The sequence below is a fragment of the Sinohyriopsis cumingii genome, chromosome 12 (assembly GCF_028554795.1).
Source record: "Sinohyriopsis cumingii isolate HCF-2022 chromosome 12, ASM2855479v2, whole genome shotgun sequence".
NCBI classification, from domain to species: domain Eukaryota; kingdom Metazoa; phylum Mollusca; class Bivalvia; order Unionida; family Unionidae; genus Sinohyriopsis; species Sinohyriopsis cumingii.
This window is the reverse complement of record NC_142972.1, coordinates 116061598-116076203: the sequence shown is the minus strand read 5'-3', so window position 1 is coordinate 116076203 and position 14606 is coordinate 116061598. Positions and strand designations below refer to the sequence as shown.

Genomic DNA, 14606 nt, shown 5'->3' with positions numbered 1-14606 from the left:
CCACGGCTCGAACTCGCGACCTCCTGCATCTGAGGCGGACGCTCTAACCACTAGGCCACCAGAGCGGCAAACAGATTCGAACCAAATATGTTGTAAAATTATTCTCAACCTGATAAAGATTTTTGTTATTCGCTTGAAAACATAGAAACAACTCTAATCTACGGGTGTGTTAAGTAATATTTACCACAAGTCTGTGCAAATCCTTATTGTTTATGTACACTATATAATAGTGCATTGATCCAGATATGTATACACACTGTATGATATAGCACATTGATCCAGTTGCGTATGCACACTATATGATATTACATTGATCCAGTTGTGTATACACACTATATGATAATACATTGGTCCAGTTACGTAAGCACACTGTATGATATTACATTGATCCAGTTGCGTATACACTATATGATAGTACATTGATCCAGTTGTGTATACACGTTATATGATAGTACATTGATCTAGTTGTGTATACACACTATATGATAATACATTGATCCAGTTATGTATACACACCATATGATAGTACATAGATCCAATTGTGCATACACACTATATGATATTACATTTACCAGTTGTGTATACACACTATATGTTAGTACTTTGATCCAGTTGTGTATGCACACTATATGATAATACATTGATCCAGTTGTGTATACACGTTATATGATAGGACATTGATCTAGTTGTGTATACACACTATATGATATTACATTGATCCAGATGTGTATGCACAATATATGATATTACATTGATCCAGTTATGTATACACACTATATGAAAGCACATTGATCCAGTTATGTGTACTCACTATATGATATTACATTGACCTAGTTGTGTATAAACACTATATGATAGCACATTGATCCAGTTGTGAATACACACTATATGATATTACATTGATCCAGTTGTGTATACACAATATATGATATTACATTGATCCAGTTGTGTATACACAATATATGATAGCACATTGATCCAGTTATGTATACACACTATATGATAGCACATTGATCCAATTATGTATGCACACTATATGATAGTTCATAGATCCAGTTATGTATACACACTATATGATATTACATTGATCCAGTTGTGTATACACAACACATTATACGACATTTGATCTAACATTTTTACTTAGGATGATCGTTTTCATCTATCCAAGCTAAAATATATAAGTTACTGCCATATATGTAGTCAATGTCAAACAATGAATCTAACGACACATTTTTAATTATTATTTTAAAAAAATTAAACTTTCAACTCTATTGTTCGTACATGACGCCAACGGATTTAGAAGAAGCGTTTTTGTTTGCTTGTAACCTTTTCAAGATCACGTAGGTTCTTGTTTTGTTTTATTATTTTATCCTTATAGGCGACATAGTTTTATTTTGTCCGCCCGTTGTCTGTCTGTAAATAATTTCAACTGTGATTACGTTTATCGTAAAGGACTATTTCAGACACGGGGTGGGCATTCAAACACATTTGTAGTTTATCAATATTATACTTTCACTTTATTTTTGAAGACACGAAATGTGCATGCGTTATTAATAAATATATTTCGAAATTCTTTCTATTGTAATAAACCCATTTTCACTTTCATTTTTGAACCGCTCCTGTGGCCTTGTCATTAGATCGTCCTTCTCAGATGCAGCAGGTCGCGGGTTTTATCCCGACCGAATCATACTAAGTTCTTATAAAAATGGTACTTACAGCTGACTTGCAAAGGCGCTCAGCATTGAGAAGTTAATATTGAGACTTGTCGGCCCGGTATCAGGATAATGTGACTGGGTGGGACATCATGTTAAATGTCTGTGGCATGATGCCACAGTGCTAGACATCACTATAAACTGCCACATTGCAGACATCGTAGTGATATGACTGAAAAAATGTAAAGCTACGTTAAAAATCCAAACCAAACACACACATACACACACGCTCATTCTATAAATTTATTTCTGACTTATCAGCTGTCATCTATTGAGTATTAATCAAAATCGTTTCAGAAATATGTTTATCATATTTCAACAAAGTATGACAGTGCTACAGAAAGATGAAAGTGCTGACATAATGTGTGATATTCCGGAAGGACGAAATCCCATTGCAGCTATAATTGACGATGCAAAAAGAATCCTATACGTAGCAACCGGATACAACAGTATAGAATACATAAGCGCAATACCTGAGCATATATCATGTGTCAACAAGACTTCAGGTAAACAAATATTAACATCGACAAACATACGTATGTATGTCTGTATGCATGCATGCATGCATGCATGCATGCATGCATGTATGTATGTATGTATGTATGTATGTATGTATGTATGTTAGGACAATAACTTTACAAATGTGGTGATTACAAGAATATTTCTAAAGATAAGACAGGAAAAATTAAGAAAACTTTGGGATGATAAGCCCTTCTCAATAAACTTTCAAATATGTAGTTCTTCGAGACAAACGCTTCAGATCTTATAAAAGGTACAAGTTTAATGGACAAAATTTTTTAAAATCCACTGGAAAAAGAACCCTTTCAAAGAAAGCAAATATATTTTCTTACAAGATAATCTCAAGCTGTAACAAGAATCGAAGTAAACACGGCTTTTAATACGTACCTTATGATATCGTATGCCTCATAAAGTACCTCTAGTAAACCATAATAAAGTGTAACAGAAACTTTCCTACTCAATATTACACATCCAGGTACTGTACATAAATGAAACATAAATTTGTGTAAAATAAATTATTGAAATATATATTTATTAAGTGATATAATTTGAACTTGTATTGTCAAAGACGTCTGCAGCTGCGTCCTAAAATTGTAAAAAGTAAATATAAAAAGTTTTGTCTTATTCAGTAACATCTATGATCTTAATTCGAAGTGTTTTTCTAGTTTACAGACATATGAATAAGATAGCAATTGCCGCAGTTTGTTTCCTGGCAACATTTTACAAAATCAAAATAGTAAAAACAGTGAACCCTATTACAATAGAACTGAACAAGAATTACATTTCTTGTAGATATTCAAGGTTATTGAGACAAAGGGTCTAAAATCAGAATATCACTATAATATTAATAAGTGGATAACTAATTTCAGTATTTCATGATGTTTATAGTTATTTATATGATTTATTTATATGATACACACTTACCTTTCATTTTGTACGTTCCATAGATTTTAGTGAACTGAATGTTCAATATGTTGTACAGTTGTATGTTTTGGCCATGTTTCTAATTTGCAAATGTTGTACACGATACCAAGAATCAACAGAATATCTAGTTTAGACAGTGACCTAAAATATCTTTACCAGTTATAGTTATTCTTTTTGTTCTTTTAACTCTTCCTTTTCCTCCTTCATGTCTTGCTTTTCTTCGTTTAGCTCTACCTTTTCTTCTTTTGCATCTTATTTTTACGTTTAGCTCTATCTTTTTATATTAAGATCTTCCATTTCCTCCTCAACAATTTACACCCAAAAACGATTCACAATGTGACATTGGATTTGATGCCTGTAACTTATCCAAGGATGATCCCTGTACACCGGAGTTCATAGATACTTAAAATGTTTTTGTGAAAAAAAAGACCTCCACCCCCAAGCAAGAACCTGTTACAACCTCTTACGAAATGGCCACGATTATCACATGGCATTTTAACATTTTTACCTCCATGTGTTTAGTGATATTTTGTATCCCACGTTAAACATCTTTGATATGTCTGAAAAGTTCATATATGACAATATTAGACAGTGTTACCGCATCTAAGAACTTGTTCCAAAGAAAAGACTACTCCCTGTATCCCTGACAGCTTGTGCCTTTTTTGCTTCAGTCTCTGTGAACATAAAACTAAACTAAATTTTATCATCTTGGGCTCTCGAAGAAAAATCTTTTATTTGAAATAAATATATTTTTCTACGTAGTAAATATTGTTGTCGTAATTATATAATGACGGACAAATGCGGTTTTATCTCATTGCAAAGCTTCGTTTGTGTGCGTGTGTGTGTGTTCGTATGTGAGCGTATGTGTGTTCGCATGTGCGCGTGTGTGTGTGATCGTATGTGTGTGTGCGTGTTCGTATGTGTGCGTCTGTGTATTCGAATGTGTGCATGTGTGCTCGTTTGTGTGTGTCTGTTTGTTCGCATGTGTGCGTGTTCGTACGTGATTGTGTTCGTATGTATATATGTGTGTTCTTATGTGTGCCTGTGTGTGCTCGTGTGTGTGTGTTCGTATGTTTATGTTTATTATTATTATTATTATTATAGGAACGAAGCCAACAAGATTTCTCACTACGACCAGTTGACTGATGGCGTTTGCCTACTATCCATCAAATTAAAGTTCTCATTACGAAATTAAAGTGATCATTACCAAATTAAACTAAACAGAAGCATATCAAATTTAACCAAACGCATATTAAATTAACTGGAAATGTTGCAAATTCACTTTTTGTAATTAAAACAAGGAGCTGTCGGAAACTGAAGCTTAAATAGTATTTCCAGTGATCTCAATAACATTGCAGTAGATTAAAGAAGCTCTGTCGAGGATATGGCCAGAAAAGGAGATTATATTTATCAAAATGTCGCCCCTAGAGAAAAGGTTTATCATGATACTGTCTATTATTTTTGTGTTACCTTGCTGTAGTGCAACAGAAAGATTATCATGACCGTAACATCTCGTCTCGCTAATAGTTCGGCCTGCAGTGTGCAAATGCATCAAGTCATAATCTATGCTGTAATGTTTCTAAATTTTAGTGTGGAAAAGAATCAACATTCCGGCACCAAGTCCAAATGAGGCCAGTATAACGTCAATAGCACTATCGTCCGGACGACTTCACGCGATCCTAAAATCGTCGCAAAAAAGGAAAGCGAGTCTCATGACGATTGATTTGACGATGACTAGCATTTCCAAAACAGAGGAAATAAATGCAAATGATCCAAGAGGATTACTCGCTTTTATAAAGGAAAATCGTGGTAACAGCTTTCACCTTATTGTATCTATTGGAATCAATGTAATTAGTATTTTTGTTTACCGTATGACCTGTGCCACCATTGTCTCTTGTCATTACAAACGACGCTGTTTCAATGCGTTTGAACAACTGTTTGGCTTCTTCAGAAACATACGTTAAGAAACTAAATCTTTAATTTCAAGTAATACCCTTTCAAAATCAGATTTTTAACCTGAAATTAGCGATTCGTTTATAGTCATGTGATCATTTTCCTGTACAACTACTTTTCCTTATTTTCATTTCAGCCGAATTTCAGTTATTTTGCTGACACTGACATTTTTCGTCATATTGCAAAAAGGCTGTGTTGACATCGTTATCCAGGAAACATTAATAATCATTTGTAGAACTTTTGTTATAATGCTTGTGTGACTTGGTTTATTTACTTTAGCTTCGATTCCTAGTTAAAAACATTTTTAATATGAAAAACTCATGATTCATAAATGGCAATGATTTCTTTGTTTTATTTTGTTAGTAGTAGTAGTATTAGTATTAGTAGTAGTAATAGTAGTAGAAGTAGTAGCAGTAGTAGTATTTGTCCAAGATTATTTCTTTATCTACCTTAAATATATAATATGATGAAATAACTTTACTAAAACAAATGTTAAATGAATCCAGATACGATGTTCAATGGTATCATGGCATAAATAGTTCATATCGAGTAAAAGTATTACCTCAACTTATATTGTAATGTGAATCCAAAGCAGCAAGCTTATAGAAAGACTCGAAACTTGACTATAGCGTTTGAGCAATATGTGGTATAATGTATAATTTCCTAACATAAAAATAAAATTTCGCTCATGAAGAATGAACATTTAATGAACTAGTGGAACATTTTTCTACAGTACACTAAAAAGGACAGATTTATATAATTACAGAACACAGAGAGAGAGAGAGAGTATTTGGATGTTGAAACATGTTAGTATTTTCAACCTTACGCACTCTAAGACAAGCACGATACCAGAATAAGAACTTCGAAATGCCTATCGTACAGTTACAATACACCGCATACAAAAATACTAACATAAGAAATGTAATTAAACATGTGGATATTATGTTTTTTGGTTTTTTTTTAAGTAAGCAATGCTGTCTAGAGCAAGCGCTCGAAAATGGTGATACTGACTCGGAGCTAAAGACAGATAACTACACGGTATATTAAGCGACTTTCAGAAGAGTTACACACATTAATATTTAACACAAAAGCTAAACTATATAGAGATAGTGACTATTAATTTGCATGTTTTAACAGGACAAATGTGTGGTCAAAGATGTTTGTGTAGAATACGAATTGAAGATAATAAATGTTTCAATCTATAGATATCAAAAATAAATTGTATAGCATGTCTTGTTCAGAAAAGATGGCCGATTTACATGTGACATAGAATAATAATAACTAGGAAATAAAAAGTTTAATCTCTGATAGCAACATCCAGTGTAATCAAGGAATACATTACGTATTTGGTGTAGGCAAATATACAGATTTGTTTACGACTAAACATACAATGTACCTTGAAGTTTTCGTAACTTTTACAGGGTCTACAAAGATTCAAGAAAATCGTCCACAGACTACATAGCAGCAAAGACAATATTGCATATTGCTCAAATAATTGTACCTGTTTTAGAGGGTCATCTTATTGGTTTGTTGATAATGCCTTAAATATTTATAAAGCATGAAGTATTCCATGTTATTTTATCTTGCTTAAAATGACTGACAAGAAACAGTATCTAAAACTTCTTTAGGATGGTCTGTCAGTCCAGATTCTTTGACTAATCTCATTGGCGTATGCGAAGGAGACAAAATGAAATAAAAATGTGCTAAACTGAAAGTAATGCTCAACCGATTAGTCTAACAGTCTACTCACACAAGAAGCAAGAAATAGAACAAATATTTCCATATAGAACGGTCTTTATCAGCTGAGCGTATGACCAGTGTCAGACAGATATAGATGACATGCGACCATATGAACAAGACAATAATGAATATAATACAGCTTGGAATTGATGGAGATTTTCTTTAAATTGTGATGCGATGAAAAGTAAAAACAAAATGTACAAGGAATGCACTGAGTTTTACAATAGAAAAACAAATGAGTTGCTGTAAAAGGAAATCTTTAAAGTTGTCAAAGTACTCAGACAATAAAGGATATGAAATTTATTAATTTAACAAAACTATACAGACTAGAATTGGTATTATTTCACTCACAATGAATCCAAAAGGCGGGCTGACGTTTTACTAAAACTAAATGAATCAGAAAATAGTAAGCATCAATGTTCAGTGAATATTACTCCAGCCAAAACAAATAAGGAAAATAAGCCGATCAAAAATATGTATAAACATGTTCGTTTCCTTGACAACTGATCTATTTCAACACTTGCATTCAAAAACAAGTGTACCATGACTGAATTCCAGCATGTAACGTATTTTTGGAAAGAGCTATATACTTAACTTTCATACGAAAATACATTAGGTGATCAGGAAATGTCAAACATTGAATATAACGGATACAGAGGGTATGTTTTACGAACTAAAGATTCGCACACAACTAACAAAACGACATATGCATAGCTGAAAGATGTAAACGCAGAGCTGAAGAACGGTAAAACATACGTACTCGTTAAATGGAAAGGGTCTGAATACAGTTTAACAAATTGGACCCAGCCGAAAACATTATGTCATCAAAACAAGTAGAGGAACGACAAAACAAAAATAGAAGAATTAGTTAGCATGAAAACTTGGAGGTTTTGAAATACAATTAGTTTCTAGAATTTGAAACGTGTACAAAATATAGCGTATAAGAACACAAAGAAGTCAACACTTGCGTGCTATGTAACTTTTCGTTGTCCACAAAACCTTAATGAAAATGGAAAGAAGCTACATAACCATCACCAGTAAATAACTTAAAAGTACAAATATAATAATGTGATAAGACAAATAGCATGTACATAGTATCCTGGTGGGGGTAATAAATGAAAAGATATTACATTCAAATATATTAAGATCATTGCAACTACATCGCTAAGAAGTTCTTTGAAAAAGAGCAAATGATGTAAACGACTACAAGCTGGTCTACAAAATTTGCACAGAAAATCAGGTGATAAATCCCATAATTGTTGATGAAATATTTATTTAAACAAAGATAGAGCAGCTATAGTGTCAACTATGCATTTTACCTGGACAAATTTGTAGAATTTACCATTTTAACAGATGCCTTAATGCTTTTATTACAATGAATTGCCACAGAAATTAATAAACCCCAATCAGTTGACCTGTTAAAAGCTTTAATACGAAATAAATGAAGTAAAATCCAGTAGACATTTTACAGTGTGTAGATGTGCAGAGTTTGAAAATGCAAGTTTTGTTGAACTTATATTTAGCAATCATTAATAATTTAAATTAACTGTTCAAATACCTGGCAGAATCAGTATTGGCGATATTGTTAGCTGTAATTTGATATAGATGCAACAGACATTCTGACAGGGAAACAGAAGAAATCAAAGTAGCAAGCTATTGCAAAGCATGTGAAAGTACCAAGGATAAAAGAGTGTGAAAAGTCAACGAGGTGAAAATGATTTCAAAGTATATAAAATTAGGTGATTTGAGATAGAAATTAGCACAGAAGTACACTTGAATGTCGAAATAACAAATATATGTTGGCGTATTTTGCACAAGAAACGTCAATTTCAGGTTGTTTTTTTTTTTCTCTTCTTCTTCTAGAAAACATTAAATAATATATATTTGTACGTGCAATGATAGAGGAAGGACTTATTATATTCCGCAGGCTTTTGAAGAGTACTATTTTTAATTCATAATGATAAATTTCATTACTGTAAATGAGAAGCTAATCTAAATGACTATAAGGCTAATAACTGGTCAGATTAAAATTCATGTATTCGTCAAAATCCAGTTATACATCCAAGGGAAATTCGTGAAGAAAGTTGACAAAATATATCATTTTAAAGGTTATTATATAACAAACTTCAAAACCAGTGTGATAACATTTTATGTGAGAGGTCAAGCTCACAGATCAAGGACAAATTAAAGTCTCCGTGCGTAATGTTATTCTATATGTAATGCGAGATAGTTTTAATGGGGAAACATTTTTAAGTCCTCTTTTGTACAATCATTATCCGTGTAACTTACGATATAATATTTTATATAGTACCAGATAATGTGAAATGATAACAGATAATTGGATATCCTGACTCCTTTATTAGTATAGATACTACTTTGAAGCTATCACATAAGGACGCTACAGTTATAACAATATCAGATTGTATTTTATTTGGCATTCATGTATGTTTTTAAAGTATACCTTTCATGAGGTTTAGCCGTAATGTTCAAAATGTGGTATCTGAAAATACATGTCTAGGAATATGGATGGCAGGTGTCATTGATCAAATTTATACCCATGATATTGATTTGAACCGCCACAAGTATTGATAGACAAAGCATGCATCAAGTAGAGTTGAAGAAATATAAGATCTTAATACAAGATTAATTGTCCCGGATATTGAACATTGAAGAAAATTAGATACTGTTAAAAGGATCTCGTCCAGCCGCTGATCATCTCATTCAAGAAGCATTTTGAATGAGCAATTTCCACTTTTCGTAATCACAGATCTTTGACAAGACACCAAAATATGGACATTTCAAAACCTAAATAAAGAAAACAGTCTGAGTTCGTATTTTTGAAAATTATAAATGGCACAGTTATAGTCAGCAACAATACATATATCTCAAAATTTAAGTCACTTTCTCATGACTATATCATTAGTACTGTTATCGAGGATAGTACCATAACTACCATGTTTGTACTACTGAGATAGATACTCAAAGGTTACTTTTAAGTCATGGACTTTTTCATGACTGTTATATAGTAGAATGCCCCACCCAGCGTGTAGATGCTATTGAGATGGACACGTAAAGGTTTACAATTACATCTTCAAAAGGACAGGCATGGTGCTGCAGTAAGAACGGATGATTTTAATATTGCTCCAGTGATTGGTTCTCTGGGCTGCATGTCAAACGCAAACCAAAATCTGAATTATTTATATGTAAGAATTAGCAGATCAACTGACCACTTTAATTTCTGTGAATAGAAGGAAGAAATTGGTAAATTTTTGAAACGTTACTTTCCTGTGGGCTACAACCGAGTACTTAGACTTGAAACACGACTCGCCATGGGAGTCCTGGTGACACTCAGATTTGATGACGATATTCAAGATCGCAAAGTTACCTTATATAACATTTTTGCCATTTTGTAGAGAAAGAGACCAAAATGAAAACCCATCCACGATGTTGAACTAGTGTATATGCATCATGCCGCATCTGTGCGAGGATGGTAAAACTGACTTTGGTGAATCTAAATTGCATGTGTGCATGCAGCTACAAGTCAAACGGGCTGTAGCTGTGAGATATTATATTGTACAAGGAAATATGCAACACCCAACTGCATATGACGAGAATACAAAAATGATCAAGGTATTATTAATGCTTGGCATACAATTCCATAATTTTCAAAGTCTAAACCTGTTACAATCGTTGTAACAACTTTTCTAACAGTTATCCTTGCCGATGAATTAAATAACCATTCTTGAGGTGCTGAAATAGCCTCGCCCTTTCAACATAGTTGTCATGCGAACTGATAGGAAAATGTTAACACTCTACATGCGGATATACCAGACGCAAATAACTTAAAATGTCCAGAGATCATTGCAACAAAAAAGAGGGTTTTTTCGAGTATGAGAAGTGTATACAGTTATCGCAGTAATAAAGTTCACTAAATGCTACACTGAATAGAATGGAATAGATGATAGATGGTCTGAAGTATATAATTATTACCTAATTACCAAGAGACAAACATTAGAAAGAGGCACACGATAAGGCGTGTAAATACCCGTGCAATTGCTCTGCAGTCATTATTTGAAATCACAGTTGGAGCCTGCCTGGAAAATGTGACAGCCATTGGTGAAAAACTGGCAAATATACACAGAAATTACACGAAAGATCCAGAATCCACCGTCAGCGCATAAAAAGCTTTCACATTACAGATAGATTCCACAAATATTTTGGAAAAGTTGCATAAAAATGAAAAGGGCCATCCATGTATGATATTTTCAATCCATATGAAGATAGTATGATTCTTCTGATTAGATCTACTAACCTGGTGTGTGGAATAGTATTCTTGCACGCTTTAAAACACTTGCAAGTACTTTCTCCTCTTTGATCAACTCCATTACTCAAGGATGACCTATCTCTACACACGAAACATGAAGGGACGGTTCTCAAACAGATTGCTAGAAATATCATCAAACACTATAAAAATGCTACTTGTGATGTTAATAAGTAAAATGTAGCATCTATCATGCAAGATCACCGTGGAATAATACTTAAATCGGTGAATGAAAATTGTTTGTGACAATAATTTGGAAAGCTTAGCAGCTCTAACATAGACAAAGATTGCATATATCTCCTTTTTTTGTTCCCCACCCATCTGTCACATCTTCTTTTCAGTTAAGTTTTAGCTGTTATTTCTTTTGATGTTCCGTTTGCAATAGCTATGTTGAATTCCTATTGTGTTCATCAGTGTATGTGGAATTTACGTTGCTATTGTGTTTGTTTTCGATCATTTTCGATTGTCTCCAAATTACATGTTATTAAGTGTCAGTGATATAATCATTATTAGCGTTTGCACTATTTAGAGCACATACTATTTGCTTTTTCAATAAATTAAATAACCAAAGAAATAAGTTCATTTAACACAGCCTTTATACTTAAATAAATAGTGGAAAAAAAATTAAGTTTAAATAATAAAATTCTTTATGCTAAAATGATGTTACAACAGATGCAAAAGGTCAAATATCACCGAGTGGCATTATTAACATAGAAAATGATTCCACTGAAACTGCACCACATGCGCTCTTTTGAAGCATTTTCCAGCTGCAGATTCTAGGGTTGAACAATGTAATTTTGAAACCATACATAATGAAACTCTATGTCTTAACAACTATAATGGGAGATATCAGAACAATGCTAGCACCTTGCACTATAGTAGAAAAGATAGTTTTACCACATTAAACTGGGGGAAAAGAAGGCAATATGTCAATGTCACCTATGGAGGGTGGAACGTGCAACTTCTGACAAGTACACAAAATAAAAAACTATGTTACTTGTCATACATTAGCAGATATTAAACAGGTCATCAATATACCAGTCAACAGAGAAAAAATTATATACGCCCTCAAAGTGCATATTTGTTTTGTATTTTGTCGAGCAAAGGATAAAAATCAATAAGCTAAAATCGATTATGTTTTAGGCATTAATAGATTGCTTTGAAACCCAGAAACCTAAAGAAGTTTAATTATCAGATAATTTAGCGTGTTACTAACTTAGAAAGACAATGTGTGACAAGCTGGATGAGTTATTTTTTATACGGATATTCGTAAACTCGTCACATCATATCTCCAGAGCCTAAATGGCGCAATTTTTTATGATATCATGAATAAAATAGTAATTTAAATATAACTTTTCTTTGGTTGTATAGTTGTTTCGGAAATCAAAATCCCATGCAAGCTATCATTGTATTTATACTGGTAAATCTCTTGCCTGAAATATTTATACTGCATATTTATATACTGATTCTCTGTTTCAATTAATGCGGCATCGTTTAAGGCTTTTGCTAGTAAATCAACCTTATGCCTGTTAATTTAAAGATATATACAAACCAGACTGCTCTTTTGAGAGTCGTATCTCTTCCATTTTACATGACATTGTTAGTCATAAAATCCTTACTGAACGAAATGTATGTCATTGTTATTTAGTGTGATTTGTAACTCTTTATCTGATTCATTTTAACCAGCATCTTGATGAACGGAAGTGTATCCTAACTGGGCAAGTTATATTTGTTACGTGCTGGAAGTCAATATTTACAAAATAAATGATTATAGATATGCACCTTTTGTGCGGGCGCTTCTCTGTCGCCTAACTTGTCTTCAAATGTATTTAAATGTATTTGTTGAATCTGTTTTGCATTTTTCAGTCTGTAACTCTCTATACACTAGATTTCAAATTTTTTTTATATCTCTTTAAACTATTTCTTTAATATATTGTTTGAATTGATTTGAAACACAAGCAAACCGTGGTTGAAGGTGATCCTTAGTAATTTCCCGTACTCAAAGCATAAGTACCTTCAGAGTTCGAAATTGTCGGCAATATCACATACCACACTCCCTTCTTCAGCGACTAACGTTGATCACGTGACTATAATGGTCACATGATACCAGGGGACTGGTGTAGATGGGTGGTAATTCAAGCCTTCAACCCTGTTTAGTGTTGGCCTCCGCTGTAGTATTTCGATCACCTCCTTCACCTTCCTTTTCTATATATTGTCTTCTATTGCGATCACCATGCTTTGGCTGGGGACGTAGGCATCTCCCATATTGTTACAATGTTCATGTATGACCGATCACTCACTACTTATATTTTCTTTAATCCTGGTTTCTAACACTCTGTCTGTTTGTGTTTTTTTTCTCGATGTAATCCTTTTCAAACTCATTACATGAGACTCGGGACCCCATTGCCGCTCCCTTTTTGTTGGTGAAAATGCCTATTGTAAATCAATAAGGCACATATGTTCAGTAGGGAGGTCACATCTTTTCGGAGTATTATCTCCATCTAATTTCTCTCTGATCACACTCTCGTATCACGTGAGCATTATAGGTCACGTGAACAACATTAGTCGCTGTTGAAGGCAATGTGATATTACCAAAAATTTTGATCTCTGAAGACATTTATGCTCTGAGTATGGGAAACTACTAATGATCATAGATTATCTTTTCAGCTGTTGGAATGTGGTTTAGCGAATTTAAATGTAGCTCTGGTACTCTATTGCCTCTGGCATGACTTTTCGGGATCTTTATTTTTGTTTCTTGCAAGTTTGTTACTATCGTGCAGTGATGCTTTCATAGTCACAATAAATAACGTACATAACTTTTAAATGGAGGTTGATAGCTTTTGACATTTTATGACCGAGCATTCGTCAAGCACTATATCTATCGAATTCACCACACGATAACATAGTTTTCTTCTTTGCTCTGAGAATGTTTCTGGTGTATAAGATAGACTAATGTATTCTTGCTTATTTATTTGTGTTCGTGCGTGATGTCTGCTTAACTATGATGCTATTAATGTGTGTGTGTGTGTGTGTGTGTGTGTGTGTGTGTGTGTGTGTGTCTAACACAGCGATTGGACACTTTCATTTTGCTCAAAATCTCAACTCTCACTAAATTTCCATGACCGTTTCTGCATTGAACGTTTTTTTCTTCTTTATTCCAATATCTTACATCTTGTGATTTTCATTAGATTTTCAGAGATGTTTAAAGGGTAAACATGTAAGAGGGAAGTAACAGATATGGTCAGGTGCATTCATACATTTAAGGGCTTTAATAGTTCCACCATATTGATGGCAACTGTCTGCGAAGGACAAGGTTGTTGCATGTAGTTAGATGCCATCGAGCATGACAAAGCTAGACAGAGATTAAACATAACACGAAAAATGATTATAAAAAGGACGATTGTGCGTGATTTTTCAATTTTAATACATTTTCATAA

At 33.4% G+C, this 14606-nt stretch overlaps 1 protein-coding gene across 1 annotated transcript in view; it reads left to right on the top strand.

The window, feature by feature from the left end:
• Positions 1 to 14606, top strand: part of LOC149787301 (uncharacterized) — a 98943-nt gene that overhangs the window by 55439 nt on the left and 28898 nt on the right. The window contains exons 7-8 of the mRNA XM_089977839.1: positions 2010 to 2218; positions 4746 to 4964. Coding sequence (XP_089833965.1) covers positions 2010 to 2218; positions 4746 to 4964 — 428 coding nt within the window. The remainder of the gene's footprint in view (positions 1 to 2009; positions 2219 to 4745; positions 4965 to 14606) is intronic.